General features: G+C 44.7%; 1 protein-coding gene across 1 annotated transcript; it reads right to left on the bottom strand.

The window, feature by feature from the left end:
* Positions 1-940: 940 nt before the first annotated feature.
* Positions 941-22,062, bottom strand: mettl16 (methyltransferase 16, N6-methyladenosine). The gene is made up of 10 exons (XM_080007377.1): positions 21,979-22,062; positions 21,125-21,256; positions 15,043-15,230; positions 13,719-13,859; positions 13,327-13,442; positions 12,973-13,115; positions 10,090-10,159; positions 7,539-7,628; positions 2,318-2,500; positions 941-2,125 (listed from the first exon to the last, which is right to left on the bottom strand). Exons 2-10 carry the CDS (start codon positions 21,250-21,252, stop codon positions 1,412-1,414), a joined length of 1,773 nt encoding a protein of 590 aa, XP_079863503.1. The 5' UTR covers positions 21,253-21,256; positions 21,979-22,062; the 3' UTR covers positions 941-1,411.
* Positions 22,063-22,703: the final 641 nt, after the last annotated feature.

Here is a 22,703-nt window from a genome sequence, read left to right as displayed (position 1 = left end):
TGTACTGGTGTTCCTAATGAAGTCTTCAGTAAACAGTGTACACATCTTGGTTATTATTTTATTTTTACTAAAGTACCGCAACTGCATTAGAAATGTATTAAGAGTAAAAAGCATAAATATTTGCTTTTAAATGAGGTGGAGTAAAACATGAAAATCATAAATCATAAAAATCAAAATAAGTACGGATACTTGAAAAACATCCAAGTACAGTAACAAACTTGTACTTTGCTACTTTTCACAATTAGAAATAGTCAGGATCGTTCTTTCCGGAAAATGGACCTGGTCTGAGGGGGAAAAAAGTGCAAAAACATAACGGGCAAATTAAGATTTACCACTAAAATGAGGATGTAAGTGTATAAATCCAGAGCCTGTGGATAAAGCTTGTTTCCCTGTGTCCAACATGTCTCTTCATTAGGTGACTTGTTTGTATCTTTAATAATACAACCGTTGGTCATTGTAACGGATTCAATATTTATCTGGGTACATTGGATCCTATTGTGAGCATGCTGCTGCTCTACATTCCCCTACTCACATGATATGACACACACACACACACACACACACACACACACACACACACACACACACACACACACACACACACACACACACACACACACACACACACACACACACACACTGAAGCCAAAGACCTGACATGACCTTAAGAGTCTCCAAGCGGGAAATGAATGTCATGTTTTTTTAACCTCTGACACGCATACATACGTGCACACACAACTATGCGCAGTTGATTATATGTACACAGACATGTGGAGATTAAGGTCATTGGATCCCTTTCTGTTGTTCCTTCAGCTCAGGAGATGTCGGCAAGAAACAAATAAGCGGAGGTCACATTTTGTCAAAAGCGCTGTCCATTTCGGGAAATGACGACTAGGTTCATCGTGCATTACATAGGGTTTTGGTTTTATCTCTATTGTGTTTAAAATGATGTGAAGGCCATGACGATCCAAACAGACCACAAAGCAGATTCTTGAAGACAATTTTAATAAAGGGCTTTACCAGAAATGAGCTGATGTTAAAAAATAAAGGTAACGTATGCTTGCCCTCCCATGGCCAAACGAGGATACTGCACCCTAGACCACCTTCAACGCATTGACAGCCATTTGCACCATCGAGTTAGGGTGTTCATATAAAACGTCAAGAAAATTCATTACAAAGGTTTTTTTTTTTTTCCCGTGCCATCTTAAAATCTGGAACCCTCCTGCTAGTCGCAAACCTCAGCTGGGAAGAGCTGCGCATGGTACAATTAACCAAGGTTCCTGGAAGGGTACCGTTCAAACAAAGCACTTATCAGTATTCCCATCCACGCAACACATTTTACTCCGTTTCCTCCGCATCCTTGACCACTCTGCCCAAAATAAAAACCCATTCTTGGAGCCTTTTCTGCCACTCAGGGGCTGGCCACCATCCTCAGGAGTGTGTTTCTGAGGTAGGTGCACAGTTGGTTCATCAGGTCTTTGTTCTGGCCCTCCACCCAGTGCATCTCAACCACAACATCCCTGTCCTCCCGCATCACGTTCAGCAGACACTTAAACAGGAACTCCTCAACCGCACCGGGGCTCGGTGGCCGCTTTGTCGGCATCGTTTCGTGCGGGCTTTCTTTGGCCTGCTGTCCCGGAGCGTCTGCTTTTTCCGCACCGACTGACCTAGCACTAGCCGGTGCTTGGTCCTCCGTTAGCGCCACAGAGGTGGAGCATTCCGTGTCCATCTCTTTGCATGTCACACTTCCCAAGACCCCAGATGGTTCTTCGTCGAGTTTTTTGGTTTCTCCTTCTTCTTCTTCTTCAGTTGTGGTATTGGAGGAGGAGCCGCCAAGCGTCTGCCCGACGGGCCTCTGCTGCGGACTGGGCAGCTCCTGTGCGGTTGTCGCCTCCTCCCGACCACCGCTCTCTCCGGAGGGCTGCTTGGCTTGACGGGACGGAGCGCCGGCTGCCGCCAGGGCGGTGCTGCAGCTCGCCCCGGCAGCCGGGGGCGCTCGAGGCAGCTCTCGCAGCTGACGCTTCGGTTCGCGCCGCCTCTGTCGCCCGTGGATCCACGTGTTCTCCAAAGCGGTCAAAAGCAGGCTCTTCTGCTCTTGACCGGTGACGACCTGCTTGTGCAGAATCTGCCGAGCGACAAAAACAGGCGCGCGCAACGGTGAGCCTTACTCAGCTTGTGTGGAGCGTACGTGTCATACTTAACGTCATTCATACAGTGATTCTGCGTATTCATTGTGGTAGAGTCCTGATCAGATCCTTTAATTTGAAGTGACAGGACGTCTAGTTTTTTAAATTTTTTTTAAACTTTTTTTGCTTACCCGCAGGTCTGTGAGGGTCTTCTCCAGCAGAGCTGTGATGCTATTCACAGAGTTGGAGGAAGTGCCGGCTTCAGCTGAGGCCTTGGAGGCCTTGGCCTGGAGCTCCTTCACGCCGGCCTCCGGGAGCGTGAAGGACAGGGGCTTCTTCCCTTTATCGAGCTTACGCCTCTTACTCGGGGGGGACTGAGGGAGACAGAGAAAACGGTCTTGTAGAACGGACAAGTAAACTAGATGACAATGTTTTTTGTTCCCCCCCCCCCCGTTAGATAAACGGTCTTATCGAAAATTCCTGGTAAAGAGGGGATTGGATTTGGGCTGTTCATGGAGCTCCACTCCAATCAGAAGTGACCGGCTTTGGTTGCCGCTGTGCAGGAGCTCCTCAGTTCATCCTGAACTTCCTGAATCCTGTTTCATTCTGCTCTGTCTGCTCGACAGCGGTTACTAATCGGAGAGAAGGGGCTTTCGAAGGAGAGCCCCATAGACCCATTTTCTTTCTTGCCAAAATTTTTCCATTTGATTTGATCTCATTTAAACTCTTGCCTCTCATACCTTTCGGACGCTGCCAAAAGTAGGCAGTGGTACGTGAAGTTGGAAAAGGAAAACATTTCATTACAAAAGCAAGTGTAATTGAATCAACCTGAACTAATCCCAAATGAAACACTCACTTATAACATGATGCGATTTTGGTGGGAATTGTTTTTAAATAAAACTCGTTTTCAACTTTAAGGGAACAAGACAATAGATCAGTCACGTTCAGTATCAGTGCGATAATAACCGGGGTAACATTCAAACAGGCGATGGATGAGACGCAGGTCGTACATTGAGTTTACTTGTTCAGTGATGTGAGGCATTCTGCGTCCAGGAGTCATTATTTTAGAGGAGGAAGTGAGCTGGATTCCGACAGTCCCGTCATTTATTTAATTTTATTTTTGTTATTGCATCCACGCGTGTGAAACAGGCTCACATAGTTTCCCCCATCGAAGCACCGGGACCGTTTTCCCCAGATGCGAGGCGCAAAGTCCATATAATCGCTCTGCGTCGTAGCGGGGAAAGAGAGAAAGCGGGAGAGGCTCCGCGCCGGGGCCGAGATCGAAGGAGGACAAACGGCGGAAAGAGAAAGTCATGCGATCCCAGGGATGACTCACATGTCGTCGCCGCGGTGAGTCATTTCTCATCTGCGCCGCTCTCTTCTACCTCAACGACTCAAGCGCGTGCCCTTCGCGCTCCCTTCCAACTGCACTCTCCAATGACAATGACCCCCCCCCCCCCCCGCTGTGTTTCCAATCCAATGCGGGGGGGAGGAATACCGAGCCGTACAATAATTTGTAAGGCACCCGCCGTCTGTAATTAACCCAGAGTAGTGGTGTCGGGGTTGACAGTTTTGTATTTGTACAACAATATAATGATTATTACCATTATGGAATCCAGAATGCCATCACACGCAAACATGGAATCTCTGCGCTGGGAAAAGAACAAATTTGCTCCGTCTGTTCCTCCAGCGGAGAGGGACAATGGCCTCTCTTATCGCCAATCAATGCGGGAATCCACCACGGTACAAATATACCATGTGATTAGATTGTTGAATTGCTCAATTTGAAGACAAAGTCCATTATTTGACGTTAATCATGAGACAGCAGCGTTTTTTTTCTGGCTTGTTTGTCATGGATATCACGGTGGAATGAGGAAATGAGCGATACTCGCGTCAACACCATCTACAACCTTTACAACAAATGTTCACAAAAAATTAAAAGTGTTTAAAAGGAGGGATTTCTCAAAGGATATAAAAGATTTGCCGACTGTCAAGTTTTTTCTTTTTATAAGGATCAATTAAAATGTTCCCTTTTATTCCAGCTTTTGGAACATGGCACTACTCCCCTATTGAGTCTGTGTTCAACAGTGACAATGTTTTTGATTAAAAAAAAAAAATTTTTTTAAATCAAAAACATTTTCATTTCCCTGGAACTGTTATGTCTATATCTGCGATTGATGTTCCCTACGTGGTCAAAGTCGGAATTGTTCGGTAAAACAACACAAGCAGTAGTAGAAGTAAAGAAATATACAATGTAGTCAGGAAGGGAACCACTAGATGGAGCCCGAACCGTTCAGTCCCTGCAGCGACATGACACCGTCGCTGGTGACTCCTGTTGTCAGGGCTCTAAAGGTCATAATCTACTATCTATAATACTGTCAATATTCAAAAAGGCTGTTTAGCCGAATTTCTCCAGCACGCCCATAACCGCACCAATTGTTTGAGCCACATTTACCCAGGGATCGAAAAAGGGAAGATAAACATTGGGGACTCTGCATGGAGGGGCAGTGACATTGCAGACAGCATGGCCGACTGACCTACAAATGGGACAGTGAGGGAGTGCACCATCACCGTCCGGCGAAAAGCACTGAAATTAGTCTTTCATTTGTCTTTCGATCTCTTCTCCGTCCTTTTAGTCACAACAAAACAAAACTCCACCTGAAAAAGGTATTTATTCAATGGGTTAACCCTGTTAATATTTCTCACGATAAGAGTGATCTGCGGTGAACATTTCGAAGGCGGCGCCAGGTTTAATGCCAGTATCGTCCCTTAGTATCGTCGGCGGTGTATTGTCTGGGCGTCTGGTCGGCTTGTTAGCGCTGCCTCTTGGCTTCATCGTTTTGCACCGGCTACATCACCCTGAAAGCTCTTCAGCTCAAAGTAAAAGGCACGAAAAAGAAGAAAGAAAATCAATGAAATCCGCTGAGGCAAAGCTTTCCTGGTGGAAGGAGGCGCATCACAAATGTGAAGCATCAACACCGTGATGTGCGCGCGCGCGCAAACACACACACACACACACACACACACACACACACACACACACACACACACACACACACACACACACACACACACACACACACACACACACACACACACACACACACACACACACACACACACACACACACACACGATGGTTACCCTTATGTGTTCAGTTTTAGGGTACACTCGTCTCTCGTGAATCACTTCTTCTGTAGGCTCTGCTGCTCTTTCACTCCATTATTTATCCGACTCCCTCCCGTCGCCGCCCACCACCACCTCCACCTCCCCACACACAAGTTCATCCTATTATGTTGACAGCTAACTTAACGTAATGACAACCTCAGTCTAAAAGACTGGCCTAATTTTCCAAAATGGGTGACAGTGAAAGCCAGGGCCTCTGAATGAAAATATCATTATTCAATTATCTACCCCCCTCCCCCTTCACACACACACACACACACACACACACACACACACACACACACACACACACACACACACACACACACACACACACACACACACACACACACACACACACACTTCTATAAGGTTAACGTTCAGAAACAGCCTGCAGATCATTCTCCGACTGCCCTCCTCCTCTCTCCATCCCCCACACGGTGAAACCCCAAAACCCGCGGGGACCCTGGGCTCTCCTGGGTCTCCCTGAACCTTGAACCTTCCTTACCCCCGTCCCGCCCACGGGCCCTGGATGATTCACGGGGTGCCTGTTAGCAGCAGCAGAAGCAGCAGCTCCACCACGCTGGGGGCTGAGAGGAAGCAGACCACTATTTTTTTGCCAGCCCTCATTTCACTCTTCCCTTAGTTTCCTTTGTCTAAACCCTCTTCTTTTGTGTCTGCGTTTGTGTTACCTCTGTTACCTCAGTCCATCAGATTTTTTTCCATTTTGAATAATCAAATTTTGTTTCCATTTCACTTCCAACCAATCAGTTATTATTGTTATTATTATTTACATCATTATTACTTATTTGCTGAGCTGCTATAACCCCTGAATTAGCACCCTGGGAAAATTCTTCATATCTTATCACACCAAGTTGAATGTGATATTCCTTCAGTATGTCTGCTTACATTTCAGACAGTATAGCTAACTATATTGTATATTGTATGTACGTAGCTCTTTTCCTGTGTGGGCACATGTGCATGTAAATGTGTGTGTGTGTGTGTGTGTGTGTGTATGTGTAAGTGTTAGGGATGTGGGTGTTAGGGTGTATGTTGTCCAATTGACCTTCACCACCATGTACATTTATGTTTTTGTATTTTCATTATGTCTTGGAAGTCTCTCATTTAAAAAATCAATGAAAAACACTCACTGACAATTTTATTTTTAGTAATTATAACTGGCATAGCTAATTTCCTCTAGATCAATACATAATACTAAGTTAGTAAGCCAAATAAGCCAAAGAAAGGAAAAGAACAAGGGAGCGAAAGGAGAGCCGAGGGGAGCAGAATTGGGAAGTAAAAGTTTCAGAGAGCGCGTCGAGCTCTTCATACCCCACCCAGGTACCGAGCAGCGAAGTGGGTCAGAGGAGCCCGCATGTCACATACACTCTAGTCCATATGTAACATTCATGAACGACCTCCGCATGCTCAGACATACGTGAAACATCCATACGAGGGCATGAGCAGCTGGATGAGGCGCTCAGCCACGCGTGGGATTGTGCACGCGAAGCACACGCAGCAGGAGCATGCATATGTTGGGCGAAACACGCACACGCCCACAGATTTGTGTGCTAGGTCAGCCTGGTAATAAGTGATGCCAGGCAGCTCCAGTTTGAACACTACGGGCAGGGGCGGAGGGTGACGGGGGTGGAGAGGGGGTGCAGTGAATGTAGGGCAATCTTTCTGCTCAACTGCTTTTTATGTTGAAAGGCAACAGAGACGTGAGGAAAGCTACACAAAGCCACTGCAGGTAGTCTCTCAAGAGTGGAAGCCCCTACCCCCCTCTCTCATTAATTCATTATTTTACTTCCCTTTTCTGATTGTTTCTTACTGTTAATCACCTGTTATTGTGCCTGTTTTATTTTTTAATTCCAATCGTCCCTCGCTGCCCAAGGAACACAGTGGCATGGCATGGCATGCATGCACACCCCTGCCCTGGCAACTGTTGCCTGGATACAGCACATTACAAAGGCATAAACATCTCCCCAGAGGCAGGAATAAGTGCATCTAATGGAATTGGCCTGAGAGGAGGAGGAGGAGGAGGGGCGCGAGAGAGGGACACAGAGGGAGTGTATTATTGAGTGGGCAGGGCTGGAGTTTAGGAAACAAACCCATCAGCTTTTGGGGGGGTGGGGACCATGTCCTGGGACGACCTACAGAAGCGTCTGCTGGGACCGGCAGGGCCGTACGGCTGAGGTCCTCATGGTTCTCCGAGTGGACAAGCATAGGAAATATATGCCAACTTACCGGAACGATCACATCGTCGTAGAAGCTCCAAGCCAGCGCCCATCGCATGGTGCGTCCCTGACAGAACTCCGTGTGAGTCACCTTCGGCACCTAAGTGAGAGAGAGAGAGAGAGAGAGAGAGAGAGAGAGAGAGAGAGAGAGAGAGAGAGAGAGAGAGAGAGAGAGAGAGAGAGAGAGAGAGAGAGAGAGAGAGGAGAGAGAGAGAGAGAGAGAGAGAGAGAGAGAGAGAGAGAGAGAGAGAGAGAGAGAGAGAGAGAGAGAGAGAGAGAGAGAGAGAGAGAGAGAGAGAGAGAGAGAGAGAGAGAGAGAGATTGGGTCAAATCAGAGACGACAGACATTGAATGTTACAGTAAATCTGTTCCTGTGACTTCTGGCGTGAGCTGGCAGTACATTTTGTAGGTGAGAAAAGTCACATGCAGTATGTTAGAAGGACACATTCACACGTATGGCGCGAAAGCACCAGTGAAACCAGTTGACAGTGCGGATAGCAGGGGTCAGGGTTGGGATTGGCACCGATACTGATTTATATCTAAATTATATTTTGTTTCGCCAATTAAAATAAATAAATAAATAAATAAAATAAAATAACCTCTCAGTCTCGTTAGACTGGTGGACATGCTGGTAACACTGACTTTCATTACTGTCACATCATCTGGATATTAATTAGGTGAGGTTTACTTTTATCACCCTGTAAAACAAGGCGGCATCCCCTCTGTGCATCGCATCCGAGGCTGCGCTCACGCTGATGAGCAGTGACAGCGTCCTCTTACCCCTCCAGGAGGAGGAGGGCTGGCATGTAGGAGAAGGGCCATGGTCAGTTTCTGATGACTGACAGGGCATTGAGGCATTCTTAAAGGAGGGGGGGGGGGGTGCAATGTCAGTCTGCTCAATGAACATGTGACAGAAACTAAATATTCCCAGGGGCTGAGAACAGTCAGTTTGCAGTTATGGGCTTCTACTTCAGGTTATGGCCAATGAGACTATGCCCAGACCTGCTGATCTTGGCAGAATATTTTGAGTACCGCAATAGTGTAACAGGGAGTCTCCGTGGCATTTGATGATTTATTCACACCGTAGCCGTCCCGTGACGAGGCTAATCCCATCCAATGCAAGCTACTACGGCTAAGTATATATGCAAATTTATCTCATAAGGGTAAACCCCTTGAAATGCATCATCTCGTGAAGTTTTGTTTTTTAAACCTGTTGATTCCGATGTTCATTCAATTGTATGTTCATAATAAAACATTGACTATTAGATATATTTTACATTGATGTCAGATCATTTTGAACCTTATATCTCTTAATTCGGTCTCTTTGGGTGTATCTGCTCTACGTCAGTGACAAATACATCACGTGATCTGACCGCGCTCACGTGAAAGGACAGCCGCACATATGGATTACCTGTGCAATGTTCAGTTACCACAATGATCCAAATCCAATGGTAAGAGGGCTGATTTTCACACTGTGTTTATTATTGTTCATTATTGACTATGGAACAATAATAGAACATGAAACTGTCCCTGAGTTCCAATAAAATAGAATATGGGACTGTCACTAAGTTTCAGTATAATTCAACCTGTAACTCTCACTGAGTGTTGGTAGGACACAGCATATAACTAACGTGGAAATGTCCAGTTCAAACTTCAAATTAAAGTCTCTTTCACTTTTAAGTGCAAATATACTTTTCTGTATTCTATATTTATAAGGCACTTGCCATTCCAAAATAAATTGCAATCATTGCAAATAATAATAATAATAATAATAATAACTTAAAAAAAATATATATGAATAATAAATGGCCGACTCTTCTCACTCTCGTTCACTGGAAGTCCTCCTTCGCTGACCGCGCGCTAAACCAACTGAATCTAATCGAATGACTCGTTTTTCTGAGTGACTCGTCAAGGAAAGAGGCTCAACGATATGCAGTTTGCACAATTTTGGAATATTGTCAGGCAATAGACAAATTATTTATCCAATCTTTGTTTACCTGGAAGCACCACCAAAAAGCCGACATTTGCTTTCTTTTGCTCTCTTTTTTGAGTGTCGACTCTGCAACTACGTTGCATTACGTTGGTTTGGGGTTTGATTATGAGAGCATTTTTACGATACGACTACATGAGCACTGTATCGGGCGTGTACATTTGACTGGCACAGAATCTGATATATCTGACACTGATCGGCTGGTCACTGGTCAATGTTTTCTATTGATTGATTGTTTTCCGTAATTAAATTACAATAATATATATTTTTGCGTAGTTTCAGCTGGCATTCCGTACCTGGGTATTTTGACCAAGAATTGCGTGGTTGGTACACTTAATGCGTGCAGGTTGGCAGGTCCATAAGCCACACGTTGCCCTGCAATTCAGTCACGCATTACCAATAGAAATCAGCCCCATCATGGCTGGTCTCTGTTCGCTAGAATATTAGAAGTTCGATTTAGAAAGGGTTAATTTTAGTTCCCAACAGCGAAAATCCATCTTCTACCATAAAGGAGAGCTAGTTAGTGTATGTGTGTGTGGTTTCTTTGTTCCATGTCTAGCCGACTACTCACCCCTTGCTTTCTTAGCTCCTCCTTCAAAGGAGCCAAGCTGCATTTCTTCCCCAGCATGCAGCTGTACCACCTGCAGACAGAGCCTCTATATTAATAAACTGAGTTTTTTTACAGGTTAGTGGGTCAATGGTGCCGGCATGAGGCCCCAAAGAGTGAGAAACTAAAGGCACCACTAAGTCACCCTGCCGCTCGTGACCACTGGAAGAGACTTCATATTTCACAAATTTAACTTATTAACAGAGCATCAGCGCAATTTTAGGACGGCTTCTTGTGCAGGCCAGGGGGTGAAACGACAGAGTCTGTGCCGGGCAGGAAAGAGGAAAAGGCTTTCAAGTTGTCACGGAGGAGACTCAATCAATATCTCTGCTGTGCAATAAACAGACAAGTCTGCCATTAATCCATAAGCCTTTAAGGAGTCCGGCCAAGAAAACAAAGACATTCATTGGTCTTTCCAGAAAGAAAGCCAATAACTAGGTTTCATAAATCTTGTCAGTTGTTTAAGTCTGATTAGAGATTTGATTTTGTTACGCTAATGCAATTTTCCTTATGTTTCCGCAAATAGCTATAAAAGAAAAACTGGCCACGGGACATATCAAAAAGCTTCGCTACATCAAAATCTATTGAAATAATGTTGCCAATGCAGCATGTTGCCAATAAATACCATGAACGGCAAATTATATATAAATATATATATAGATATATAAAAAAAAAAGTATAGCATCAGCAACCTAAACATAATTATATTGATATTTATAAATTCAGGGCAATGAAAGATAAGTAGGTTATGGGGGAGCGTAGGAAGCCTACTGTATGGGGATGTGTCCAGAAGCAACATGTTCGCATTGAGTGACAGAATAAAATATTTAACCGCTCTAATATCCACAGATGTTTCCCCACTTAAGCATGTAGGGGGGGAGGTCCTCAAAGATTTGGGTTAACACCAGTGACAGCTCCCTAGGCCCCCCCTCCTCTAGGGAGGAAAGACCCAAAAGGGTGCAGCTGGAGGACGATCTGTGCCATATTCACACATAAGGTCCTCTAAAGCCCAGGCTTATGATTACAATCGCACCGCCAGTGACTGTAATTATCATATCAATGGCAGCAGAGTCTTCACTGAAAGAGAGCTGAATAGAGAGCACGGTCTTCCCCCCCCCCCCCCTCCCAAACGTGCTGCGGGTGCTCCACCGGTAACCAAGGTGGCCTGCCCCCAACTGGCAGTAATTACAGTTTAGTGTTGTTGGAGTGGAGCACAGTGGGGTGGGGTGTGGGTGGGTCTCGAAGGACCAATCAGAAAAGATGGCCGGGTATCCATGGATACCTGGCGGCTCTGGCGTCTCCCAGCATGCTTTTGGGAGTGACAGCCGGCCGCGGCTGGCTTGGCTGAAACCCCAAACCTGACACGGTGGGGGGAAGACAGGCGGAGCGGGGTTCACGCCTCCCCGGTGGCGGACGCTCATCTGGACAATGTACCGTGCGATGCGCAGCTACACCACGGTGCACAGGTGCCGTCGTGCCGGCAAACGCAGCGCCCTCTGAGGGCCACTTATCTTTCCGCTGCAATGACAAACGCACGGCGAAAAAAAAAAAAAACCCTGCCGCCGCCCACAGAGCCCAGGTGTGGCATGCCTAATCAAACTTATTATCACCTCCCCCCTCTCTGCTTTAAACATGCCTCACTCTGCTGCAGCTCTGACAGCCTTTGTGGTTTGGGGGAGGAGGAGGAGGTGGAGAAGAATGGGGTTTTGGAGACCCCCCCCCCCACACTCCAAAACACAGCTGCTCCCTGTGGGCATCCGGATATTGCAACGGGTAGCTGCATGCCAAATCGTTAAACCAACTCTGGACGACAGCTCCATCACCACACTGAATCCCATCTGCACTCTTCCTTTTTTTTTTTGGGAGTATCTCCACGTGTGTTCCCATGTCCCATTTCCCCTCTCCCCCTCTCAATCCCGTCGGAGTGCCGTCCCCACGGCTAGAGTGAGGGCTGATGACGGCATTGATTTTATGTGTGGCTACAGAATCCTTAACCATTGCAACCGCGCACGCAATCACTTTGTAAAGCGGCTGGATCTAAACGGAGGTTCACATTTTTGTTGGGTGCACAGAGGAAGCAGGGTGAATCCATACCTCCTGCCTTCGGAACTACAACTTTCCCTGAAACTGAGACTAAATCCAGATGAAGACATCGGTCTTGTTTTTCCCCGAGCGCCCATCTATGTATTTTATATATTAAATACTAACAAAACACAATATCTATCTAGTTAACTCCAGGCAATAAATAGTTATTGAGTCTTCTCCTTGAAAACCTCTACTATTGAAATGGGTTAGGTTAAAAAATATATTTATATTGTGTACCACCGTTACTTTCCAAAAATTCCATTCTAAATACATCTGGAATACATCCGCTCAGCACTAATTTCAATTGTTTTGCAGAGATCTCTCTCTTCTAAGGGAACAGGCCAATTCAGTGGGTGTTGCACATTTGACCTAACGTGATTGGCTCCCCGGCAGAGAGCTCAAGGAAGTCTCTCCAATCACACGCCTGGTTTCTTGCTGAGTGTATGCAAAGGAAGAGTCAACAAATAATTGGCTGCAATCCAAGATGTATGTGCCAATTGGGGCCAAATCAGATTTGCTTGTTTTGTATGGTATCTTTTCTTTTGGACAGGAACACAAATGTCAAAATGAGAGAGAGAGATTTTGCATTCATCCCTGGAGACAACACGATAGTATTACTGTATAGTACACGAGTATAATATTATGAAACACCTTAATGTCATGATATTGGACTTTAATACGTTTAACATTTGTCAGATTTGCTCTTGGACCCGATTGGCTTACGCTCAACATTACACGTCCCAATAAAGCTCCGTCCATCACCTCAGACGTGTTTTGAGCTGCAAGCTGTCATGAATGATCCTCTTGACAAACTCAAGCTCGCCGCCTTCAGCCATGATCTCCGTCACGCCGCCCGTGTTGACGGAGCTGGGAGGAGGACGCCGCGAGTTCCTCGAGTTCACCCCCTTGAGGGCGGAGGGCGACAGAAAGAGGCAGAGGTGAAATCCAATTACACGTTCCCAATTTGTAAACAGATCATTTTGTCTGGGCTGATCCAGCTGAAGGAGAAGAAGAAAAGTGTTTTTCCCTCCCAGCCACCGGGCGCCAAAAAGCAGGCACTTAAACTCTTCACGACTTAATTGGAATATTGGGAGAAATAGGCAGGGAAACGCCTACCTTGGCTTCTAGCTGATTTGCAAAGAAGGGCGGGTTGCACATGCAGAAGTCATAAACAGTGGCTGTCTCCTCCTTCAGGGCGTCCATCAGTAAGGTTTTCTGCGGAACTTTAACCACTGTATCAACGCATAAGGCACAGATAGCCAATGGCCTGATTAAAAGACTGTTTCTAACATAACATATATTAAATATTTGAAGACATCTTTAAATAAATTTAAAAAAGACAATATGGACTACAGAGTAGGAGTGCAAAGTAAGCCATAGACTAAACAACACCAAGTGGTAAGTGGACTGCAATTTTATTGGAATTAAATGAGCTAAATTGACTTGTCTATTTCTTTTTTTTTATTTCTTTTTCTTTATAGCAAATGGTTAAGCTCAGTTGGGCTTGCCTCTTATGAGATCAGAGAGGCTGTTCTGCTCCACATTTTTTGTAGCGTAGTCAAAGCAGATGTCATCTACTTCTGTGGCAAGGAAGTGCCAGCCATTCATCGTGGCTCCCAGAAGAGGGTAGATACAAGATGCTCCGGTCCCTGAGCGTAGACACACAGACACACACAGATACACATGTTTGGCAGCTCTACAAAAGCGAGTGCATAACCGAGGATGATGATAATAATAATAGTGGAGGATTTATTAAAAAAAAAAAAAAAAATGCAGCACAGTCCTTAACAAAATTTTGTGTGAGATGAGGGGTTGTCCCATTACGCGGGGCAGCCTGTGTCTGGTGCACCCTCGTTCCCCGTAATGGATCACGAGAGGTATTTCAAGAGGCTCTGATCAAATCATCCGGGCCGAGCAGAGACCAAGGCGTACATGTCATACTGTAGACTAAAGAGACAGAGGGATCCCCAGGTGGGGAATGGTGGCCGTCGTTTTATTGGAATATTGGAGAAAGATAAATAAATTAATCCGCACGCTTTTTCTCACGAGCAGCCGACTGCTCCAAACCGCTTGTGGGTCACTCTGTACGCTGGGGTCTCGGTGGAGGTTTGGATTCACACATGGAAACAGGTGTGTAAACGGGATACGTGAAGTGCAGGCAGTTGCATTCTCTGATGGATGGAGCGACAAACAAGCTGTGACATGTGGACTGGGGATTTGGCTAATAAGTGTTAGGCGCATAGGAAGTGTGGGCCTGGTCTTTGCCGGTTCACAGCACCAACAGGCCTTCACGTTCTGCTACGATGGCAGCCGGCTTCTTTAAAGACCTGGGATAGAGCCGTTACTGTTGCAAATAGATTTTGACCAAATGATAGGCTAGAGAATGATTTTAGCTTGCTGTGTATGGGGCTGTGTAGCCAGAGACCGGTCAGAGTGTCCATGCTGACCCATGTCCACTGCTGAAAGCGGCCACAATGGGCACGTGAGCATCAGAACTGGACCATGGAGCAATGGAAGAAGGTGTCCTGGTCTGATGAATCATGTTTTCTTCTACATCATGTGGATGGTTTTAATGTTGTGGCTGATCGGTGTACATTGAATGGCTGTTTCTTATAATGTGCCAGCCAAAAAAAATGTTTTTTTTTTAAATAAGACGATCTTAGAGATTACCACTTTAAAATGGAGGAAATGTCACTGTGTTGTTCACACAACCAAGAATACAGTTGAGGGGGGGGAAGTGTGCCTGGCATAAAGAAGGAGGAAACCAATAAAGGAGGAAACAAAGAAGCAACGACAGCAGTTTGACTGGAGTAGGTAGTTTCATGACGCTACCGATGTCAATGCCTTTGCGTGGCTGTCCCTGTCCGTCGATCAGGTCCTCCACCCAGTGGATGTAGTTGAGGCGCAGGGGGACGGTGGGAATGAGACGCTCCAGCGGGATCTCAATGGTCAGGCCAAAGTCCTCCTTCAGCAGCGTGCAGGTCAGCGCCCGAACAGCCTCCGGCTCTTTGAAGTTCACACTAGAGGACACCACCACCCCATGGCAAAAAAACAAAAAAACAAACTAAAAAAACCCAAACAAGATGAACAGATGTTGCCGTGATGTCACTTTGGATTGATTTACCCATATCAGTAACATCGCAAAGCAACTACATATTGAGAATATTGAGGTTTATGAATGATGACATTCTGAGACAGACACCTTGTTTTTTTTCTCGGTTTAGTCCACCTATTATGGACAGCGTATTCGCTTACCCCCTGCGGCTCTCTGTGGAACCTCAATCATCGCACAGAGGCTGAGGAAGAACCGCAGCAGGATAAGCAGACCCTCAATTTACAATCCCCACTGGCTAATGATATTGAAATTCACCTTTTTTATCATTTGCAATCCTCCCCATTTATTTCTAATTCTCAGCCCACACATTCTGCTCCCCCACCCGCCGAACTCCACATCCCTAATTATTTAATCTGGAGGTTAAGCACGGCGAGGTAGGGCTGACAAAGAGAAAGCGAGTCGGGCGAGAGAGGTGTAATTACAGCGGCTCTCGGCACGTTTGCACCTCGGCGGATGCAATTAGACACTTCCTGGTGATGGGAGCGTCTGGCACCTCCCAAGTTTTGCGCCTCCGCGCGAAGGCAGTCTGGACTGAAGCGGGGAACAATAGGACGAGCAGGGATGTCAGCCCGCCCGCGGCACAGTGATGATTTGGTTGTGCGCCGTTCTTTAGTCTTGCGTGGTGACTCTGCTGTGTCAACACTATCCCGCCCCCAATGCTCCCCCAAAAATCACCACATGGTTTCTGCATCTTCATTCAGCAGCGAGAGCTGTGGACCAGTCGGGTGCGGCATGAAAACGAAGGAGAAGCACTTGGTCTGTACGGTGTGAGCATCGATCTCAGTGAGAATTCCTGCAACTAATGATCACATGAGAGTGATGGTTGACGTAATGGTAACGGTTGTAAGTATGGTAAGTAAGGGTTAACAAACTGCGTGTGAGCTTCAGTGTCAGGGGAAACGCCAACACCTGGCCGCTTTAAGACGGATGGAGCTTAAAGGGAAGGAATTTAAAGATGGAAAAGAGAGAAAAAATAAATCAGGAGGAATTTAATTTAAGTTGATGAGGATTGAGGATGGGATGTATGAAAACCAAATCCTGCCTCTCTCATCATCCCGCTTCCTAACGGTTTCATCCTCCTCTCTCCCCCCCCACCTCGCTCGAGCAGGCGTTGATCAGTATGCAGAGTCGGGCCGTTCAGAGCGGACATGCCAGCCCCTCTATTTTTAGCACTTGATGAGCGTGTGTTCGCCGGGGTCTGTGCAGTGCCGACCAACCGCTCCCATCAGCAGCACTGCAAGTGGCAGGTCGCCATGGCAACCCCACCAACAGCACTGACGAGGGGAGCACGCAAATCTGGCCACGCTGGAGCAATGGCTGATGCCGGGCAAAGCGTGCGTGCGCGCGCCCGAGATTTTTTTTACGTTCAGGGTCTTGCGTCGCCGCACGTGTGGTGCGTGCAACAGCAAGCGTGAATGGACAAACAAGATGGTGTGAAACACGAGGTTTAATACAATAACTATAGATAGTAGGATAGATTAAAATGACGTTCAGCGGGAAGCAGAGAGACATGCATACTGTGCGGCGTGAAAAGGACAGAATCTGGCTTCATGGTCTAAATAAAGGTCCCTTGGCGGGCACAGAGGCATCGTCAGCATTTCCCCCTCTCTGCAGCGATCAAGTGAGCCGTGAAGGACAAAAACTGACAGTGGTAAAGAAATGGTAAATAAATGATGGTAACTTATACCAGGTGATTGAAATTCTGAGAAGGTTCAAGTATGGTATCAAGTATCTTAGGAGTGGCTTATGGGAAGGCAGGCAATGCACCCCCTCTCCACTGCCAGCACAACTGCGCCAACAACCCTCCACACACACACACACACACACACACACACACACACACACACACACACACACACACACACACACACACACACACACACACACACACACACACACACACACACACACACACACACACACACACACACACACACACTGAATGCCCGAAGATGTTTTTGTGCAACTTAGCAACATCTTCTTTCAAAAACATTCCTTTTTATTCAAGGGCTGAATCACTCTGAGGAAACATTTTTTTTTATGTACTCGGTTGGCGTTATAACCACAATAACCTTGATGAATCAAGCAACAAAATCCTGTTTTCCCGACTGAAAAAGATCTTGACTATTTCCGATGGAAGGCACCGCGTTCCCTTTGCATCATTCTCTAGGGTTAACGTTCCACGTATAATAATGCACCTCGCCAGGAATTGTATGTGAATACCGCCAAATTTATATTAATTAAGGAATTCAAACCTTCCACAAATTAGCATCTCTCAGTCTTGGAGAAATATGACTGCCAAATGAAATGTCACGCAGTCTGTTGCATTTTTAATACCTCCGTCCCCCCAGCGTGACAACCATCCCTCAGGTCTATACTTCACTGCGAATGCCTTTCAGACTTTGTACAGACACACTCTGTTCCATGGTGATCCCACTCATTCATTATTCATTCTCCAGCTCTCACACAAACAACTCGTTTTCCCTAACTTTGTAAAAAAAAAAACTTCCACTAGCCCACCTTCATACAGTTCAGGACCAAAAGCTGCCACTGTCATAAACCCATTCACCACTGCATTTTATTTGAGCCACCTCTCTCATCTCAGAGCTTTTAGCTCCACTGAGAATCCAAAATGAGGAGCGACATGAACAAATGTTTCAGTGATTTGTTTCCCCTCTTCTCTGAGAAGCTGCTTGAATCAAAAATATCGACTGATCTCTCCCCAGAAGGATAAGAAATAAATTGTTAGTTTACTTGCAGTACAACGCGGCTTGATTTCTGCCCCAATGAAAATAAATAAATTTAAAAAAAGCAATGAGTAAAAACAGACTTCATGTTTGCATTATGATAGGGAGCAATCCAAAACATTCAAGCCTATTGTTTTTCATAACTCCATTTGGGCTGTGGTTAGTCAGTGAGAGACAGACAGAAAGCTGTGGCATAATAAGGCTCTATAATTAACACCTGTCTCAGAAAAAGCACAGCCTGCCCACGCATTCGACTACGTTACCCAGAGAACTCCTCTCTGACCACGGCAAAAACTATGAAGAACCCGCCCACATCAATATGTTCACACTGACGCACAGATGTTCACGCCCGCGTATGATTCCATGTCTGCATTCATCTGCATAATTAAGAGGGGGTCCCCCCCCCCCGCCCCCGCCCCACCCATAGGGTGCAGCACCGATACCAGCTGATGATAAGAAAAGAAGTGGCATCTAACAAGCTTATAACATCTACGATGCACTCCCTGTTTCACCTGGCCCAAAATAATAAAATAAAGAAACATCAAAAATGCATCCAAAATACATCAAAAATAAAAAAATAAAAACTGAAAAAAGTGATATCCATGAAGGTTCATCCCTTCGCGTTTTAAGTAAACCTTTGCTTTTATGAAAGGGGTCAAACGTTCTTTAATTTTACAAGACTGAAATATTGTTGAGCCGAGCCTTTACTAGGAATAAGCAACTAGACCACAGACACCCCTGATTTCACTGCCCCCGCTTCCATCCAAAAGTAAAATTTGAGTGAAAATATGTACCGAAATAATAACACAAAATATGTCATAAGAGAAACAGAATAATTAGCACTTAATTGTTTATGGTTGGTAGGTGGTTTTGGTTTGAAAGCAAGTATTTCAGGACCTAAACGACTTATTACAATATAAAATGAAGTGCATGTCAACAACAAACAGATGTGATGTATCCTCAGAGTTGTTTAAACATCCTTCTGTCCCTTTATATTCATTTCCATTTCATAACTGACACAGGTAAATAATTCAATACATTTGAGATCGAGCATTAACCTCGATAAGCCCGTTCATGGGCCAAATTGTGAATAGGATAAGAGGCTGTCAACGGAAGAGTGAGAAAGGAAATGAAAATGAACGGGAAAGACCCAATTTAATTCACCGTGCCTCCTCAGCTCCACGAGAGCAGCAGGTAATGATGAGAAGGCATCAGTTGACGTCAACACCAGGGATCCCACCGGACACGTCTTTCCTTTGTTCCGCTGCCTTGACTGTTATCTTTGAAGTTGACAGTTCAGCACTCTTCTGCTGGTGAGCATATTTGGCCTTTACAAACCACGATCAAAACCACGGAGGCCATTTTTGGGCGTCCAAAAAATAAAAGGCTTTGCTGACCAAGTCAAATGTTCCAAAGTTTGAGATGAAATACCTCAATAATGACGTTGTGTGAATGAAGAATTTGGGGGATGACTATTGTTTCTTTCAAACAATATTTAATCCATAATAAAGGCGTGTCAACATTTTTAAAAGCCCCTCCGTCACTCTCTCCGAATGGATCTATTTAGGTTTTAACATGAACTACTCACTGGACATATGAACAGTTTGAGAAATTGTTATTAATTACGCAATACCAAGACCGACAAAATAAAGGAAAATGCATTTACACTAAATCATGATGAAAATCCAAATACCAGATGATTAATGGTCCAGTATGCAGCCAAACAAAGAATGAGAGCAGATTGGAAAGACCATTGGCATTGTATTAATATCTTGGGGAACCCTGATGGGTGATGGATGGGCCGTAGCCATGTGGGGCTGCAGCCATTGAAGAACTATGGATGAGCTTCCAATAGATATAATCATATGCCAGATCATATGCCCCCCTATTGAGATGGGGAAGGGGTCCAAACCCCCAAACAGCACTTGGTAGATGATGGATCTTTGCTCAATACAGGAGCTATATCTGGAATACTTTAGTCAACGTATGAGAAACCCCCAGAGACGGCTCTGCCTTTTTTTCACCCGGCGATACAAGAAGTTAGAAGGGAACAGACGACCTGCTGTTTCACCAAACTAGACCGCAAAAGAAATGTTCCAGGACGTTCAGTAGTTGCATGTAATAAAATTCTTTGCAGACCTTTTTACTTTTGATGTTCCCCTCCAGTACTGTTCTTCTAACCATACCACACCTCTGTCCACCTTCTAACCCTAGCATGTGTGTTAAAAAGTCAAAAAGAACTCGAACTCTGTGACCTCTTCTGATTGAACGCAGTCAGTTTGACTACTACTGACAAATGTACTTATTTGGTGTTTACCAATACTGTATTGATTATCTTAAGCAATATGTGGTATTTGTGCAAGATGAACACAGTTAGGAAAGTTGCGGCACTTTTTCTTGTATTCAACCAGCCACCATTATATGTTACAGAATTACTTTGTCATCCAGAATATACCGAAATTCATACTTAACAAATGGAGTGTCTAAATCTGTCTTCACAAGATGTAGGCTTGCCCTTTGAGACTAGTGTGATTAAGGGCTAAATAAATAAACTTGACTTGACACAGCCGCAGCTACCGCTCATTTCTGAGAGCAAAACTAATAACATACATATAACATACATATGTTGCTGCATTAGCTGCATCCCAATGCATGCACCATTGCATTGCACCATGATATATGAAATTGTGAACCCTCTATAGTGGTACATATTGTATGCCCACATTTTTGCAAATAAACAGGCCTAGTGTGTGCGTGTTTGCACTAAATGTTAACTGCTTGTTCAGGTCATGTTTGTGTGTAACAGGTAAGTGTAAACTAAATAAGTAAAAAAACAACCAAAAAAAACCCCACCACCTTGTGTCCTCTGGACTAGAAAGCACGCTCTATCAAGCGCATCCATTTACCAAATAAATAAACCCACCCCTCCAAAAAGATTGAATTTGCCTCGGGGTAGAGGCTGCTGTGAGATAGTTCCATGATTTCATACAGATCTCTTCAGCTTATTGAAAAAGAGGGAAAAGGAAAAAGGATGTGCTTTTAAAGTACTTACATGGGTCTGCCGGTGAGGCTGGTGTGAACATGCTGCTGGAAGTCTGGATACTTGGAGGCCAAGTAGGCAAAGTCTGGGGGCTTGTCTTTGTACCGGTTGCGGGGATGCATGGACTTGTTCAGAGCCATGTTTCTTGTGATAGGAAGGGAAACATGAACAATAACAACAATAACAATAATAATAATAATCACAACTTAGACAGTAATATCACAATATAGTTGGTATGGATACTAATTATCTTTTTTATTATAAAAGCTAGATAAATATTTATTTGTTTTTGAAGCCAATTTTGATAGCTGACAAAATAATGGGGCTTAAATAAGAAGAAGAATAATAATAACCACAACTTAGACAACAAGCATAGTGATATCACAATATACTTGTGTGTACACTAATTATCTCTTGGATTATAAAAGCTAAATCAATATTCACTTGTTTTTCAAGGCAATTTTGATAGTAGACAAAATAATAGGGCCAAAGGGTAATAATTATAACAACAATAATAATAATAATACAAATAATCATTATTGATACAGCACCTTTCATACACGACATGTCACCCAAAGTGTTTTACATGAAATGAAGGCTAATCCGCTAGTGCCAATAAAAGCAAAGCAAGCAAAGAAAAATGCATCCACAAAGCAGAGCATTAAAACGACCAGAAGGGTGAAGTCAAATCAAGACAAGAAACAAGCGTCTCCCCGGGGGACTTTGTTTTCTCGTTTGATGACGTACAGTGCACATGTCGCGGTAGTGACGGTGCTTTCGTGGTTATCGTTCCGTCTCAAAAGCACCGACGAGGGAATTGGCGAGGTTTGGATACGGCCTAGCGGATGGCGGTGTGCGTTCCCTACCTTCGCGGGAGTAACTGTGACGACTAGCGGGGGTCTCCTGGCCTCCACCGAGGCGAGGTCTGACTTGTTTTTGGGGGGGGAAAGGGGGCTCACGTGGCTCCGACGTGACCCGCACGGCTCGCCGGCCTAGTTCCGAGCTGGCCGTGACGTCATCAACCGGCGCCGCGAAAGCCGTAACGGGAAACGTTCATATTTTATTTTATTTATTTTTTTAAATCTTCCCCCTTTTCTTTCATTTGTACGTTTCGATTTATTTCATGGTTGACTCAGTGACCATTGGAACGCCGCCGTACGATTATCACAATAGTGTGTTGATGAAGAATAGAAGGTAGAAAAAGTCCAAATCAAGCTTTTCTGTTATATCCATTTTACTTTTGTTCCACCCGGTTGTATCTGTTTTATGTCAATTCAATATCAATTCAAATAATCGTAATAAATTATTCTATTACAATCACTATTATTGTGCTTGTAAATGGAACCTCGCTGATTTCCGACTAAGAGCGTTTGTATAATTCTGATCAATAAAAAACGTCATCAAGCATTTTTTTTTTTTTACTTTAACCTTTTTATTTTTATATATTCATATACATAAATATAATAATTTATATATTTTATTTCATGTTTTAAATTACTATTGGAATGTGACCAGATGTTATCACAGTCCTCTGATCGTGATTGTAAATGCAACCAGTCTGCTCTATTCGCTGCTGTTTACAAACCACCCT

The sequence above is a fragment of the Zeus faber genome (genome assembly GCF_960531495.2).
Source record: "Zeus faber genome assembly, chromosome: 9".
NCBI lineage: Eukaryota > Metazoa > Chordata > Actinopteri > Zeiformes > Zeidae > Zeus > Zeus faber.
This window is presented reverse-complemented; position numbering and strand designations above follow the sequence as displayed.